Genomic DNA, 14,440 nt, shown 5'->3' on the forward strand with positions numbered 1-14,440 from the left:
TATATATATATATATATATATATATATATATATATATATATATATATATATATATATATATATATATATATATATATATATAAATGTATGTATATATGTATGTATGTATGTATGTATGTATGTATGTATGTATGTATGTATGTATGTATGTATGTATGTATGTATGTATGTATGGCCATAATCAAGAAAGTTTGTCTGCTTGAAAATACATTCCTCAAAATAATTAAAGCATGAAAAAAAATGTTTTAGGGTGGTTCATGCTTTTAAGGAATATCAGCTCAATGCCAGAAGAATATGACAGACTTCATATTAATTTGCAGCTAACTTAGATTTCGAAATGTTGATTGAAGCATGCAATACCTCCCTAATTTAAGAAAACACTTCATACAAACTATCAATATTCTTATGTGATACCTTAAAATGCAAGACAAACTAAATTAGATTTTTAAATGAACTTTAAGACTTAAACTAATGTAAGTCAGACTTAAATAGCGTTAATCTAACCTGAAAAACTTGTTAACATTTCTGGTACTTATATAGGATATAAAACTAACCAAATTTTATTTGTTTACCTCAATACTTTTACATACTTCTTCTTCACAGAAATTCTAGATTTTTTTGATTTTACCTCTTTTTTTTTTGTTTAAAAGGTATTATTTTTTTCATTCTTTAGTTTTCAGGACTGGAAAAGTTAGAGTCCTTAAGTTTAGGATAAAGTGATCATAAAAATAGTCCTTAAGTTTAGGATAAAGTGATCATAAAAATGATCTGTAAATCATTATTGAATGTTTTGAGCCTTCTATGATGGTACAGAGTCTTGTTGAAAAAGGGATTAAATACTGAACTCCAAATATAATAAATGCATTAAAAATGTTATATGAGTTATATAAAAACTTGTATAAGATAATTATACAAATTTAATATAGTTATGTAAAAATTGAACTATGTAAAATACTTTTAACATGTGATAGATTACATAGAATTTTCTTCAAATGCTTCATTTAGGATTATTTATGTTTCCATAAATATCATAAAAAGTAATATTGTTATTTATTGATCATAAAGATTGTCTTTTTTTTTTTCTCAAGCTCCCATCCCTATTTATTTTTCAATCAAGACCGTGGCACCATGACATTTTTTGGATTCAATGTTGATGTATCAGGCAATTTATTGGATCCAGACCGTGGAACCATCATAAAGCAGGGTATAATGTCAAAAGAACTTTATGCTGACATTAATCGTCAGATGCATGGAGCTAGATGGGGCAGTTTAAACACCAATTACAAACTTTTATCTCGGTACATTTTTCTTTTCAATATTTCTAAAATTTTATTTAAACAACATTTTTGCCTTTAAAATCTTCTGTTTTTTTTCTACTTAATCTTGTTTGCTTGTATTAATTTTGTTTTTGCTTATTGTCCTCTCAAACAAACTTTTATTTCTTTGTCATCATCTTCTTTTCACTTTTGTTATTTAGAAAAGAAAAATTAGAAATACTTTGTTGTGTACTTGGTGTGAATTGTTTTGACCCAGACCCTTCATATGAGCTAACTATTGATAACATGAAGAAAATACTAGCCATTCACATGCGATTAAGGTTCCTATAGCTTTGCAGTTTAAGACTTTCGTTATTTACTAAGATAAAATTAAAAAAATCCTTTTTGTTTTTGCTAAATTTTAGATATTGTTTTTTAGATGCATGATTCCAGTAATAATGATGGGTGAAACTGGATGTGGTAAAACAAAATTAATTAAATTCATGTGTGCTCTTCGAGCTAGAGAGACAGGAATACAAAACATGTTGCTTGTGAAGGTTGTGATTCTGGATTTATAACATTTATAATTTCATACCAATATTTTAAAGCTTACCTCTAAAATTAGAATTTTATGAAAACCATTTTTATTAAACAAAATAAATAAATTTAAGCTAATCAATGTGGTAAAGTAAGTGTGACACCTCAAATATTTATTTGAAAACTATGGGATTCTAAAGGTATTCTAAAGGATTCTAAAGGCTTGAACTAAAATAAAGGGGAATTATAATAAGAAAGGCTTTCGGTTTTTTTTTTTATGATCTGATCTATCACTTTTATAAATATTTTTATGTTATACATTGAATATTGTTGTATTTGTTATATTTTGTTACCTAATTGTTATGTTGTTTTGTCATGTTTGATAATTAACTTCAAAAAAGCAAGAGTGGGAATTCAGATTTAAATTCAAACATCAATAATGTTTTTCTTTTTCTGTTTTTTATGAGCTACAAAGACAAACAAGCAGATAGTAGAATTTGTATATGGAAAAATGGTTCATTTAATGTTCTTTTTTTTAAAAATTAGATTTTTATTAAATTAATTTAACCATACGAAATAGTTAAACTATATACTTACTCTACCGGTTATATTAAATTAATATAACCAGTAGAGTATGTATGTAGTGTATAAGTAGAGTTGTTTAGAATGGATCAAAAATCTCTCTGAAGTAAAAAATGTAATTGAAGTCAAAAACATAATTGTGAAAAATGCATTTTTTATAACAAATCAGTTAAAAAACATTTAAGTTTCAGTTTAAGAGGTCAAAATATACATCAAGTTGACTTAATTGCCTGTTTATATGACATTCTGTTTCAAAATTTGTGGATTAGTTTGTAATGTTTTTTTTAAATAAATTATTTAAGTAACTCCAAACACTCAAGTTTCAACAAAGTTTATGTTCCAAATTAGGTCCATGGAGGTGTGACTCATGAAGATATTTTGATAAAAATTAATCAAGCAAAATCTATTGCAAAGGAGAACTATAATAAATACAAGTTAAATACAACTTTGTTTTTTGATGAAGCCAATACATCTGATGCAATTGGACTAATCAAAGAAATTATGGTTGATAAAAGAGCTGATGGTAAACCATTGGGATTGTCAGAGTGTGGACTTGAAATAATTGCTGCTTGTAATCCATATAAAAAGTAAGTTATGTAATCTTAGCTTAAAATTTTAACAAAAAGTGTTTAAAATTCAAAATAAAAACCTAAATTCTATGGCAAGTATTGTAAATAAACCAATAGTTTGCGGCTCAAAATAAACTTGTATTATGTTAAAATATCTGTAATTCAAATAATGCTTTAAAGGGAATCAAGTTTTATTTAAATTTTTTTAATTTTAGTTTTCTTGTCATGAATTTGAAATAGAGCTTTTGTTTTTAAGGCACTCAGAAAACATGATAAAAAAGTTAGAATCTGCTGGATTAGGATACCATGTGGATGCCAAGTCTACCTACGAAAAAATAGGTATAAATAAAAGTTTTTTTTTTTTTTAACAATTAAATAGTGTAAAAAATAATGTAGTAAGGTTTTCTTTGAAAATTTAAAGTTCTTTAATCCAGTAATTTTTTAAAATACTAACATTTGAAACTGAAGTAAAAATTTGTAAATTTTTAAAATTAATTAATAACAAAATTTACTGATTTTTATTCAATAAAATTTTAGTTCAAAAGTAAAAAAAACGTTTAAGGAAAAAAGAAACAAATTCAGTTAATTTTATAAATATATTACCTGAAAATTTTACTATCAGTTTTAGACAAAATAAAAAATTAAAATTTTTTTACAAAAATAAATTTTATTTACTTAGATAATAATAATTAATTTCCTTATTGAATAATTTCAATAATAAAAAGATTTCTTTAAAGAAAATTTAATAGCATTTTCTCCAATTGCATTGATTCTTTTGATTATGAGTCTTGAAAGTGCTTGTAAGCTCTTTTTGTTTTCAAAGCCAATCTTGGACCATTTTTTAATAGTGATAAGAAGCTAAATCTGGCCAAAATTCATACTTTTCACTTCCGTAATGCTTTTTACTTAATTGAAGTATTATATTTCCTAAATATTCTATAAATTTGTTCATTGACTCCTTGCTCGCTGGGCAATATAAAACCAGGTTTAATTCCTTTTAGTGAAATTGCAGCCCATACCAATACTTTTTTTTTATATTTTGTTTTGTTAAAAACATCATTTGCATAGAAGCTATTATTGCCATCTAACTTAGAACAGAAGCTGAAGTAAAATACAGTTCATTTACCATCATAAAATTATGATTACTATATTTGTAATACAATTTAAATTACAAAAGGAAAAAAAGATTAGAGAGAACATCTTTACAACATTTTTAATCTTTTATAAGCTTAAAGATGTTGTAAAGATGTTCTGTCTGGTCTTTTTTTTCTTTTATGAAATAATATTGGCTTTTTTGAATCTTTCAATATATTTCTTATTGTTAATCTTGAACATCCTAGGTATTTGGACACTTTTGAAAGTAGTATCTTCCATATATGATGGTTTAAATACTTGGTGGTTTAAATGTGGTTTAAATACTTTTTGAAGTGTTTAATTTAGACCTCAACTATTATCTTTTTTTTTTTTGACAAAATTGTTGTTTTTGTTTAGTATTATTGATATGTTTATAATCGGTTGTTCTTATATATCCTTCTACCTGAAAATGCTCCCAAATAAAGCTTTTCTTTTGGTCTCTATGCAAATTATAAAGTTCTTACCAGTGCTTTTTTAAATTATATTGGTTTGGCTCAATAAAAATTAATAAAAATTAGGAAAAACTTTGAAATACACTCCTTTAAAAAATGAGAGATTAAAGTTTAGTAATTGATAAAGAACATCCTTCAATTTTCAAAAATAAAAAGTTATGATAATTTTGATTTTGTCTAAAATTTTAATGCACATATGTTAGAAGATAATTGTTTTGATACAAATCTCAAATAACATTAACTTTAGCTTACTCATCAAATAAAACTTCACTTTGTAAAAGTTAAGTTTTTCTGTGTTTCTTTACAACCATTTAATAAAAATGAACTTTAATGTATATAATAATCTTGAGTAACTTGATCATTAGAAAAAAACTCATAAACTTAAATTTATTTTTATTAATTTTTTTAACAATTTATTAAAAATTGAATTTTTTAAGCGTTTCATTATATGTTTTGAGAAATTCTATAAATATATGATATATGTAGCTATTATCAACATTTTTAAAATTATTTATTTAAAATAACACTTTTAAACTAGGTTTGTTATTATTAGGCCATAAATTTTTCAATTCAAAAAATTTTTTAATTTTCAGGTGACATACCATTGAGACAACTGGTTTATCGAGTACATCCTTTACCAAAGAGTATGATTCCTCTTGTTTGGGATTTTGGTCAGTTGGATGCTGAAACAGAAGAAGCATATGCTAGACAAATCATCTCTCAATATGTAAAAATCAATTAATTTTCAGATCTTCTTTGACGTTTATTACATGCAACTTTGTTTCAAAAGTTCTAATGTCTTTTTAAATAAAAAATATACAAATAAAAAATAACTGCTGTTGTTGAAAAATGTGTTATTAATAATGAAATTACTTTGTTTAGGTCCATGAAAGAAGGTTACCAAATAATAATCAGTTTTTTGAATTAACTGTTCGTGTACTTGCAGCATCTCAAGCCTATATGAGGAGACAAAAGGTTTGCTAAGTATCTTACAGGTGGCAAAAAAGTTAAGAGAAAAGTTAAAGTAATGTTTATCATATAAATTAATAAAAATAGTTTTACATAATTTCCTATTAAATATGCATCTTAAATATACCTAAAAAAATTCTTTTTAGGTATATTTTAGGCACATACTAGAGGTTAAAAGTTTCCAGGAGAAAAAATCTTTGAGAAAGTGTTGAAAATTTTGTTTTAAAAAATCCAAAAATGAGAAAATTTATATGAAAATCAAATAACATCAATCATTATCTAAAGGAAGGTAATTTCATCTTCAACGTTGTATATAGTCTTAGATAAATTGCAAACTAATTCACCAATTAAAAAAAAAAAAAAAAAAAAAGGATAGTCATCTCAAGGAAACTGGCTAAGCGAGCTCTACTTAAGCAACAAATAAATGATAGATGTCAAGTGAGCCAATGAAAATTGGGCCAAATATTTGGAAAAAGCCATCAAGATATTTCAGACCAATTGTTAAAATTGCAAATTTTTTACCAAAAATGAACAAAAGCTCCGAAATACAGTGATGAGCAATATATTGAGAAGGCTTAATGAAAAGACTTCCCCACTTCTTCTTAAGCATTACTCTGGATTTCAGTACATATTTCAGCCCAATTTAGAAAGCCCTTATTACTGAAATGCAATTGTTGATTGGTTGAAAAAATTTTATTCTTATTACGTAGCAATTAATGCTTTATCTTTTGTTATGATATTATAATTTCTACAAAGTACATGCTCAATTTTAAAATGCAATATAGTTTTATATAAATTAGTTTAGTTTTCTAACATTTATATTTTTTAAATTTCTGCTCATATTATCAAAATTAAATGCTATGCTTTTTCTAAGGATGAGTGTAGCTTTGTCAGTTTGAGAGATGTGGAGAGAGCTTTGTTGGTAACAAGTTGGTTTTACGAGAGGCTGGAGTTATTTGAAAGCAAAAATTTCAGTTTGGTAAGTTTTCAGTGATTTGGAACTTTTGAGTTGATGGTTAAGTCTAAGTTACATTATTTCCTTTTCATAAACAAATAAACTTAATGAATATTTTTACTAAATTTTTTAAATAGATTACAAATTACTTTTTTGACGATTAAGTCAAGTTTTTTTAAGGAACAAGAATAAATAAAGATATTTTGAAAAATTTATTAAAGAGAATTCTTTGATTAAATAAGCTTATAGTCAGTTTATTATTTGACTTTTTTACTTAAACATTTTGTTTTTAGTCTAATGATTACACTAAGTTGCAGTTGGCACTGATTTACTCATTAAGTGTTTGCTATATTGCAAAATTGGAAGACAGAGATTCATACCGAAAATACATTGCAAAATATTTTACTGGTCAATTTGTCTTAAAAAATGGTGCACAAGAAATTAAAGACAAAGTTGCAAAGTAAAACAGTTTAAGCTTTATGTTTTTTAATTCTCTATTTGCTGCTAAAAGCTTTTTAAAAATTTCTTGCTCTTTTTACAATCTCTGTCTATCAAACTGTGTTAATAGCTTAAATTTACTAATTATGGACATGCATCTTTTCAGCACCAAGCCAGTCATTCATTTTTGGTATGTTCAAAAAGTCTTAGGATGTTTTTTACTAAATAATAATGACATAAGAAAGCATGTTATATCCATGTAATATACTCACCACCATCACATTTTATGACATCTTTGCAATAGTCATACACACATTTTAGTTTTTTAGTTCTATTTGAAGTAAAGTTGCTGGTGTGACCTGAAAAATTTCAGAATGGCCTCCTTAATTTCTTCAGCTCAAAAAAAAAATCATAAAAAACTGTAAAATCATATGATAACCTGTCAAAATGATTTATCAATTTGTCTCTAGCCTGGATCTAAACTAGTTAGTATTTAAAGATTTAAAGAAGTCTCTCTAACTGCTTAAGATTTTAATCTCGTTTCAATTCAACCAATTTTAAGCTGCTTTTGTAATCCATCTTCTATAAATAAGGAGTCATTTTTAATCATTCTACCACTGGAGAATATGGGAATGGTGCAAATTGTGATTCATCAGAGAATAGTTCCAAAGTCCCATAGTTCTCTCCACCATTTAATGAGCCCAATCCCTTCTACAGTTGTAATAGATTGGGTGAAGACGTAGCTTCTTTCTTGCAACTCTGCCATAGTAGCCTAGTTATTGCAGATGTTTGACAGCTGTTCTTGGACTGTTACCAATTTGTTTTGCTATATATATATATATATATATATATATATATATATATATATATATATAGCAAAACAAATTGGTATATATATATATATATATATATATATATATATATTAGGGTTGATCAATTTTACCCTGGCCCATTGGGTAATGTTGCAGTAGTTGGAGGTAGTTGAAATGAGATACGTTACAAAATTTCAGCCATTTTCGATGAAAAATGGTTTGCTGATTTAATTTTAAAGATTATTGCGATTTTATGAAAAATGCAATAAAAAGCGCGATAAGCGGAAATTAAATTTTTCATTTCTGAGAATATGTTAAAAAGTTTTCTAAACATCTTTTTTATAATTTATAATTCTAAATTTGTAAAAAGTTGTTTATCTAATTTAGTAACTTTTTAAATTTATTCAAAATTACCATCATATGAATGGGAATAATATCCTTTTGACATATATGCTTGATGCATCTTTCTACTTAGCAATTTTGTCAAGATGCAGCTGTGTCAATTCTCAAACCTGTAAATGTAATAGGATGCTTCCGATACTAGTTTAATAGTTCGCTCTACACTCAGGGAGTGAGATGGGAAGTTTGGAATATCTGGCTTAACAGAATTGTATATGAAGCATTGAATTTCTTGAATTATAAAATGTTGCATAGTTGGAGGTTCCATAACGTCTGGAGCAGTGAGGTCTATCAACTCATACCAGTGAAATTTTTTTCAAGTACTTTCAGTACTTCTTTTGGAATATATCCATAAACTATAGGATTTTTGACAGGTTCAAACAAAACTTGATATGACTCCTGAATATTTTTAGCACATCTTTTGCCAAAAAGGCCACTAAAGCTTCCTGGTCCAGTTGTTCAATAGATTTTTTGAGAAACTCCCCTTAAGGTGAGTTTATTATGCAAGAAGTTCAAGTGGTTTGATCAAGTCTGCTATCCACACCAAGGCAAATTAACTAATTTTTTTTTCTACATTTTTACCTACATAAACTATCTTTACTTCTGCTTTAGCTCTATCTAATTTGCACTAGTCAATCAAGATGTGAATAATATCAACATTTTTTATCAAAATATGTTTAATGTCATATAGTAAAGCATTTGTAAGAGCTGCACCTAAGTTTGACAAACACTCATTTCTGACTAATTCCATAGCAAACCTGGGAAGTTTAATTAAGTTTTAGTCTCCAGAAAATTTCTTTATTGTTTGCCATTCAGCTTCTTCCTGAAAGAAATTGCAGCATACAAAATTTGTGTGTACTTAAAATATATCAATCAAGTTACAATAAGTTTATCTCAGTTTCAGTTGAACAGCTAACTTCTTCAGATAACATTGTTTGTTGTATAAAAGATTCTGCTTTATCAACTACCCTTTTGAGATAGTTGTTGTTGCTCATTATCAATCCTCTTGTTTCTTTTGAAAGCTACTTTATCAACTAAAGAAAGTTGATAATCTTCTTTTGGACCAGTTTTCTGCCTCTGATCTCAAAGAAAAACTCTATCTTCAAGAGGTACTTTTGTGTTTTGAGGGCAAATACATATAATATGTTCTTCTGAGCAATTTGCTTTATTGCATGAGACTTTTCTATCACTGCAAGGTAGCATACCCAAATTTGCATCAAGATTTTGTTTGGTACTTACTCTACCATGCTTGGGATTAATGTTTTTCACTAGAATGAGAAGATCCTTTACCTTTCTAGCAATAGATTTGTCAGTTATTAGAGGTAGATTAGGATTCACTGCAGCCCAAATTGAATTTAAATTATTTTTAATTTGCTCAGTAACTTCTATGATGTCTGCAATTACATGAATAAGGTAGTAGTAGTATTGAATAACCTGTCTGTAAGTACTTTGCTCCATCATTAATAATTCAGATGGACAACCACCATACTTCTTTCCCCTTTGTTTTTCGTGTAACAGGTGTAACTATAACTTTCTGCATTTTTTTATTGTTGATAATAGTATTAATTCTTGTTGAAGTTTTTGTTTATTATTTTATATTTATCTGTTTACACATTTAACAATCACCAGATACGCTAAATTTGATTGGCTACTGTAACTTAACAAACATTTTTATTATTTTATTGAATTATATATTCAAAACAAGATATTTTAAAATGAGATACTTGTTTGGAATTTAAAATTTAAAAGATTGAAATTCCAAATATTTTAGAAACTTAAAAATTTAGGGCATAATTGAAAACTTTAAATACAAAACTCAAAACCATTTTTAATACAGTATTCCTGAAATTTGGTGGAGTTGTTATTATACCCTGGTCCCGAGTTACAGTAACTGCAACATTACTCAATTTGATATATATATATATATATATATATATATATATATATATATATATATATATATATATATATATATATATATATATATATAATAGTTGCATATGTATATATGTGTATGTATATATATATGTATACATATGTATATTATATATGTATATATATATAATGTATGTATACATATATTTATACATATATATACACACGCAACTTTCTATTAACTTTTGGTTTGGTTATTTAGTCTCCAGAAGAAGTTGTTAAGTGAAATAGAGCTTGAAGATAACATAGCACAAAATGAAGCGTTGTGTGAAAATGTCTTCATGATGGTGGTTTGCATTGAGTTGCGCATTCCATTATTTGTTGTTGGAAAACCAGGAAGTTCTAAATCTTTAGCAAAATCCATCATGCAAGACTGCATGCAAGGAAATATGTCTAAATCTCATCTTTTTAAAAACTTTAAGCAGGTAATTTTATTTGATTTTTCCTAAATTATGGCCTTATTTTTTTATTAATTTGATTTAATATTAAAATATGTAAAAGAGTTATTTTATTACTTTGCTAACTAATCACATTGTTTGATTACAACTGTTTTTAATTGTTATCGAAAATATGTAAGCAATTAACTAAGATTACTGCTGCAATCATTAATGTTAATAGTTTATTCTAAATACATTGAAATGATAGTATGCAACTCTATATCTTTGTGCTTTTCAAATAATTGGCATTTGATATTCTGATTTTTCATGTATTTATTTTCAAAAAATTATATTTGATATTCCAATTTATCACCTCTTTAGATTTTTATGTCATCATATCAATGTAGTCCTCTTTCAACAGCAGAAGGAATTATAAACACATTCAGGCAGTGCAGTCGATTTCAAGAGGGAAAAGATCTTGAGACATTTGCATCAGTTGTAGTTTTAGATGAAGTTGGTTTAGCAGAAGACTCTCCTCGAATGCCTTTAAAGGCACTTCATCCATTGTTAGAAGATGGAACTGATGGTTCTGAAGACCTTACATTAGATGGTTCTTCTCTGAAGAACAAGAGAGTAGCTTTTATTGGCATATCTAATTGGTCTCTAGATCCTGCTAAAATGAATAGAGGTATTATGCTTTACAGAGGTCAGCCTGATCTGGGAGAACTAGTCCATACAGCCAGGTAAATAATTGCCATAATTCTTCTATACTTTTTTTATGTGTGGATAGAAAATATTGGATGATTTTCTATTAATATTTAAAGCTAATATTAAACAGCAATCCATATAGAGATATTCTTTGAGTCCTTGTATTAAAATGAAAGAAAATCAAAACAGAAAAACGAAATATCAAAAAAAAAAAAAAAAGGGATTTAACATTAATGGTTTAACTACAAAAAAAGTTCCATGAAAAAAAAAAGAAGTTATATGAATAGTACAAGAAACATCAATAAAAGTGAAAAGACAGAAAAATATTAACAAATAACAAATTATATCTTACAGCTTTTTGGTAAATGTTGGCAATTTTGAAGATTTTTCAACTTAAAATGATGGTTTTTTATAAGTTACCTGAAAAAATATCAGAAGCTGAATTTAAGTCAACAATTAACATTTTATTTTTAATCCAATTTTTTAAAATTTTTTCATATTAAATAGTTTTGATTTTTGATATTGTTGCAATAATCATAATACAAATATACAAATATACAATTATTGTTGCATAATACAAAGTAGTATTTGGATTAATTTAAAAAAGCTTACACAATATTACAAAAAACAAACAAAAAATGCACATCGTTTAACTTTTAAAGGTTCTTGCTAAGAAAATGTTTTCTCCAATAATCCTTAGCAAAAAATCAAAATAAGTTTCTGTTCTGAAATGTTAAAACATTTTTATATATATTTATTTCTGCATATATTGTGTCATTTTTAGTTTTCAATTTATAATTAAATCTATTTTTCATTTAAGTTACTTCGAAAATTTTATTTAACAATACTCTTCTTGTACCATTTAATCAAGCTCAAACAGTAACTATGTATAAACATCAGATGTAAATATATATGTATCTATTTAAATTAGGTATTATTGTTTTAATAACTTCAATACTTTTATATTTTTAACAGGAGTTAAATTTAGATTTTATAATTACTAAACAGTAATTTAACCTCTGTTTAACAACCTCTTCACAATTGTGGAGATATACACAATTTGTGGAGAGTAAATTAACATTTACTCTCCACAAATAGTGGATGTTTATTCTAATTTACATAAAAGTGAAATATTGATATACAAGCTTTTTCAATTTGTATAAAACTGTTTTTTGTGTGTGTGTAAAGTTAAGCTTTTCTAAAAAAAAAAAAAGAAGAAGGTTAATGCAAATAGTTAACTATTAAACTGAGAATTATAGAAATAATTCACTTTTTAGAGGTATATGTTCCAGTAATACTCCTGTTTTTCAGAAGATAGCATTTTTGTTTGAACCTCTTACAAAAGGATATTTAAATGTATACCACAAACAAATTGAATGCAATATTTTGAAAAAGTACAGAAAAGAAGAGTTCTTTGGCTTGAGAGACTTCTATAGGTGACAGTTTTGTAAATATTTTTTTTAATGACAAGGGTGAAAAATACAAATAAAAGCATTCCTGAAAAGTTTATGATAAAAGTTTAGATATTTCTAGAACCTAATACTAATTTCAAAATAGTTATTTAAAAAATGCTTTTTAAAACATTTTTCCTTGATAACTAATTTTTGTATAATAAAACAATAAAATTTTATTCTTTTTTATTTAAACACTGTTTCAATTTCCTCAGAATCTTTAGCTCATAGCGTTGATTGTGATGTCATTTGTTTAATATTTCAGTTTGTTAAAGTTGGTTTTTTGCTTTGCACAAAAGCATCAAAATTTTCTACCATGCTCAGTTATTGAGCATGCAGTTAGAAGAAATTTTAGTGGACTTGAGGAACTTGACACATGGAGTATCTTTAAATCATTTTTGCCACCTAGATTATTGTTTGAGGTAAGAATTAATGTTTAAATAAATGTCTTAATTGATTTACATTTAAAAGCTACCCCCTGTGCATTAATAGGTCAAACGCATTAACCTCAATTTAGAACAAACTTTCATGTGCAGATGTATCTGCGTTGCAGTTGATAGCTGACAATTTTGCTGATAATTGTCCCTGTTATGAAAATCGAAAGTCTTCTGAAAAATTGGAAAAAGCACACTGTTTAAGCTCTCGATATCTTCTTTTAATGACCGATAATTATGCTGCTTTGCCAATCATTGAGCAACATTTTATAAAAGACAGTAAAACAAGTTGTGTCATTTTCGGAAGTAGTTTTCCAAAAGATCAGGAGTTTACTCAGGTAAGTAGGGTAAAGTAGGGTAATTTCGGTGTATTAAGCTATTTTGTTGTTTATAGACAATGGTTGCTTTAATAACGTTAAAAAATCATGCATATCGATGTCCTGCAGATATATCTATTAAGTAATAGTTAAAAAATTGTTTCAAACTTACAAAGTTTTATGTAAAATTTGTTTTACAAAATACTCAAAAATGACGAAATTAGCGACCTAGTATGGTAATTTCGGCACAATGATACGGTAAATTCGGCATACTTAAGAAAATTAAGATGTTCGTTGAAAACGCATTAATATAATTAAAATATTATAAACAGCTATAAATCTGCATTGTATAAAGTAATTGTCTCTTAAATGGAATTTGTTACACCTAATTGACATTTAATTAAGGGCGTTGCAATTGCAAAGATTCATATTTTTTGAACCACCTATTTTAGTAAAGTATGAATACATCACCCAAAACAGAAACCTTATTAGAAAAATGTGCCTGTAAAGTAAAATTGTAAATAAAATGATTACTAATTTCTATGATTTCGATGATTATTTCTAAATTCTGTTTAAATAAGAATTCATGTTTATAAGCTCATAAGTAGTTCATAAAATAATATTTTACATAACTACAATAGTTAAACATAAAAAAATAAAATACAAAGAAAACTTTATAAAAAGAGATTTATTTAAGAAAGTTAAAAAACAGCTTAAAGAATCAGTGTTTCATACAGTCATCACAAGTAAATACTTTTTTAGCATAAACACCACATATAGCAGCACATGTCTCATGCCACCATCTACAGCATTTATGGCATTTATCCCAATTATCCTTTAAGTATGGATCGACAGGATCCCCATAACTGTATTGACACATTGCACAAAGTTGTTTATTAATTGCACTTTTAGCATCAAGGTTACTCAAACACGTCTTTTGATGTGTAGATATATTTTCTTTAATGCACTTTTTACGTGGCTGCCTGTTCTTATATTTCAAAGTTAAAGATTCCTCTAGCTGAGATTTATATGGTGATCCAGTAATTTTTTCAGCATGATTTACCCTCCTTTTTATACCTGTTCGTTTTTTATTTTTAATGTCAAGTCCAGCTAGT

The 14,440-nt window shown here is 26.4% G+C and overlaps 1 protein-coding gene across 1 annotated transcript in view; it reads left to right on the forward strand.

Moving 5' to 3' along the window:
• Positions 1-14,440, forward strand: part of LOC149882723 (E3 ubiquitin-protein ligase rnf213-alpha-like) — an 82,263-nt gene that overhangs the window by 43,464 nt on the left and 24,359 nt on the right. Inside the window, exons 35-48 of the mRNA XM_090100953.1 lie at positions 1,089-1,298; positions 1,478-1,597; positions 1,696-1,813; positions 2,724-2,962; positions 3,201-3,283; positions 5,124-5,257; positions 5,413-5,505; positions 6,374-6,478; positions 6,748-6,914; positions 10,241-10,463; positions 10,797-11,158; positions 12,401-12,559; positions 12,840-12,996; positions 13,092-13,346. Of these exons, the coding sequence (XP_089957079.1) occupies positions 1,089-1,298; positions 1,478-1,597; positions 1,696-1,813; positions 2,724-2,962; positions 3,201-3,283; positions 5,124-5,257; positions 5,413-5,505; positions 6,374-6,478; positions 6,748-6,914; positions 10,241-10,463; positions 10,797-11,158; positions 12,401-12,559; positions 12,840-12,996; positions 13,092-13,346 (2,425 nt within the window). The remainder of the gene's footprint in view (positions 1-1,088; positions 1,299-1,477; positions 1,598-1,695; positions 1,814-2,723; positions 2,963-3,200; positions 3,284-5,123; positions 5,258-5,412; positions 5,506-6,373; positions 6,479-6,747; positions 6,915-10,240; positions 10,464-10,796; positions 11,159-12,400; positions 12,560-12,839; positions 12,997-13,091; positions 13,347-14,440) is intronic.

The sequence above is a fragment of the Hydra viridissima genome, unplaced genomic scaffold, assembly GCF_058129835.1.
Source record: "Hydra viridissima isolate aposymbiotic clone 2 unplaced genomic scaffold, HvirCarnegie_v1 scaffold_10, whole genome shotgun sequence".
NCBI lineage: Eukaryota > Metazoa > Cnidaria > Hydrozoa > Anthoathecata > Hydridae > Hydra > Hydra viridissima.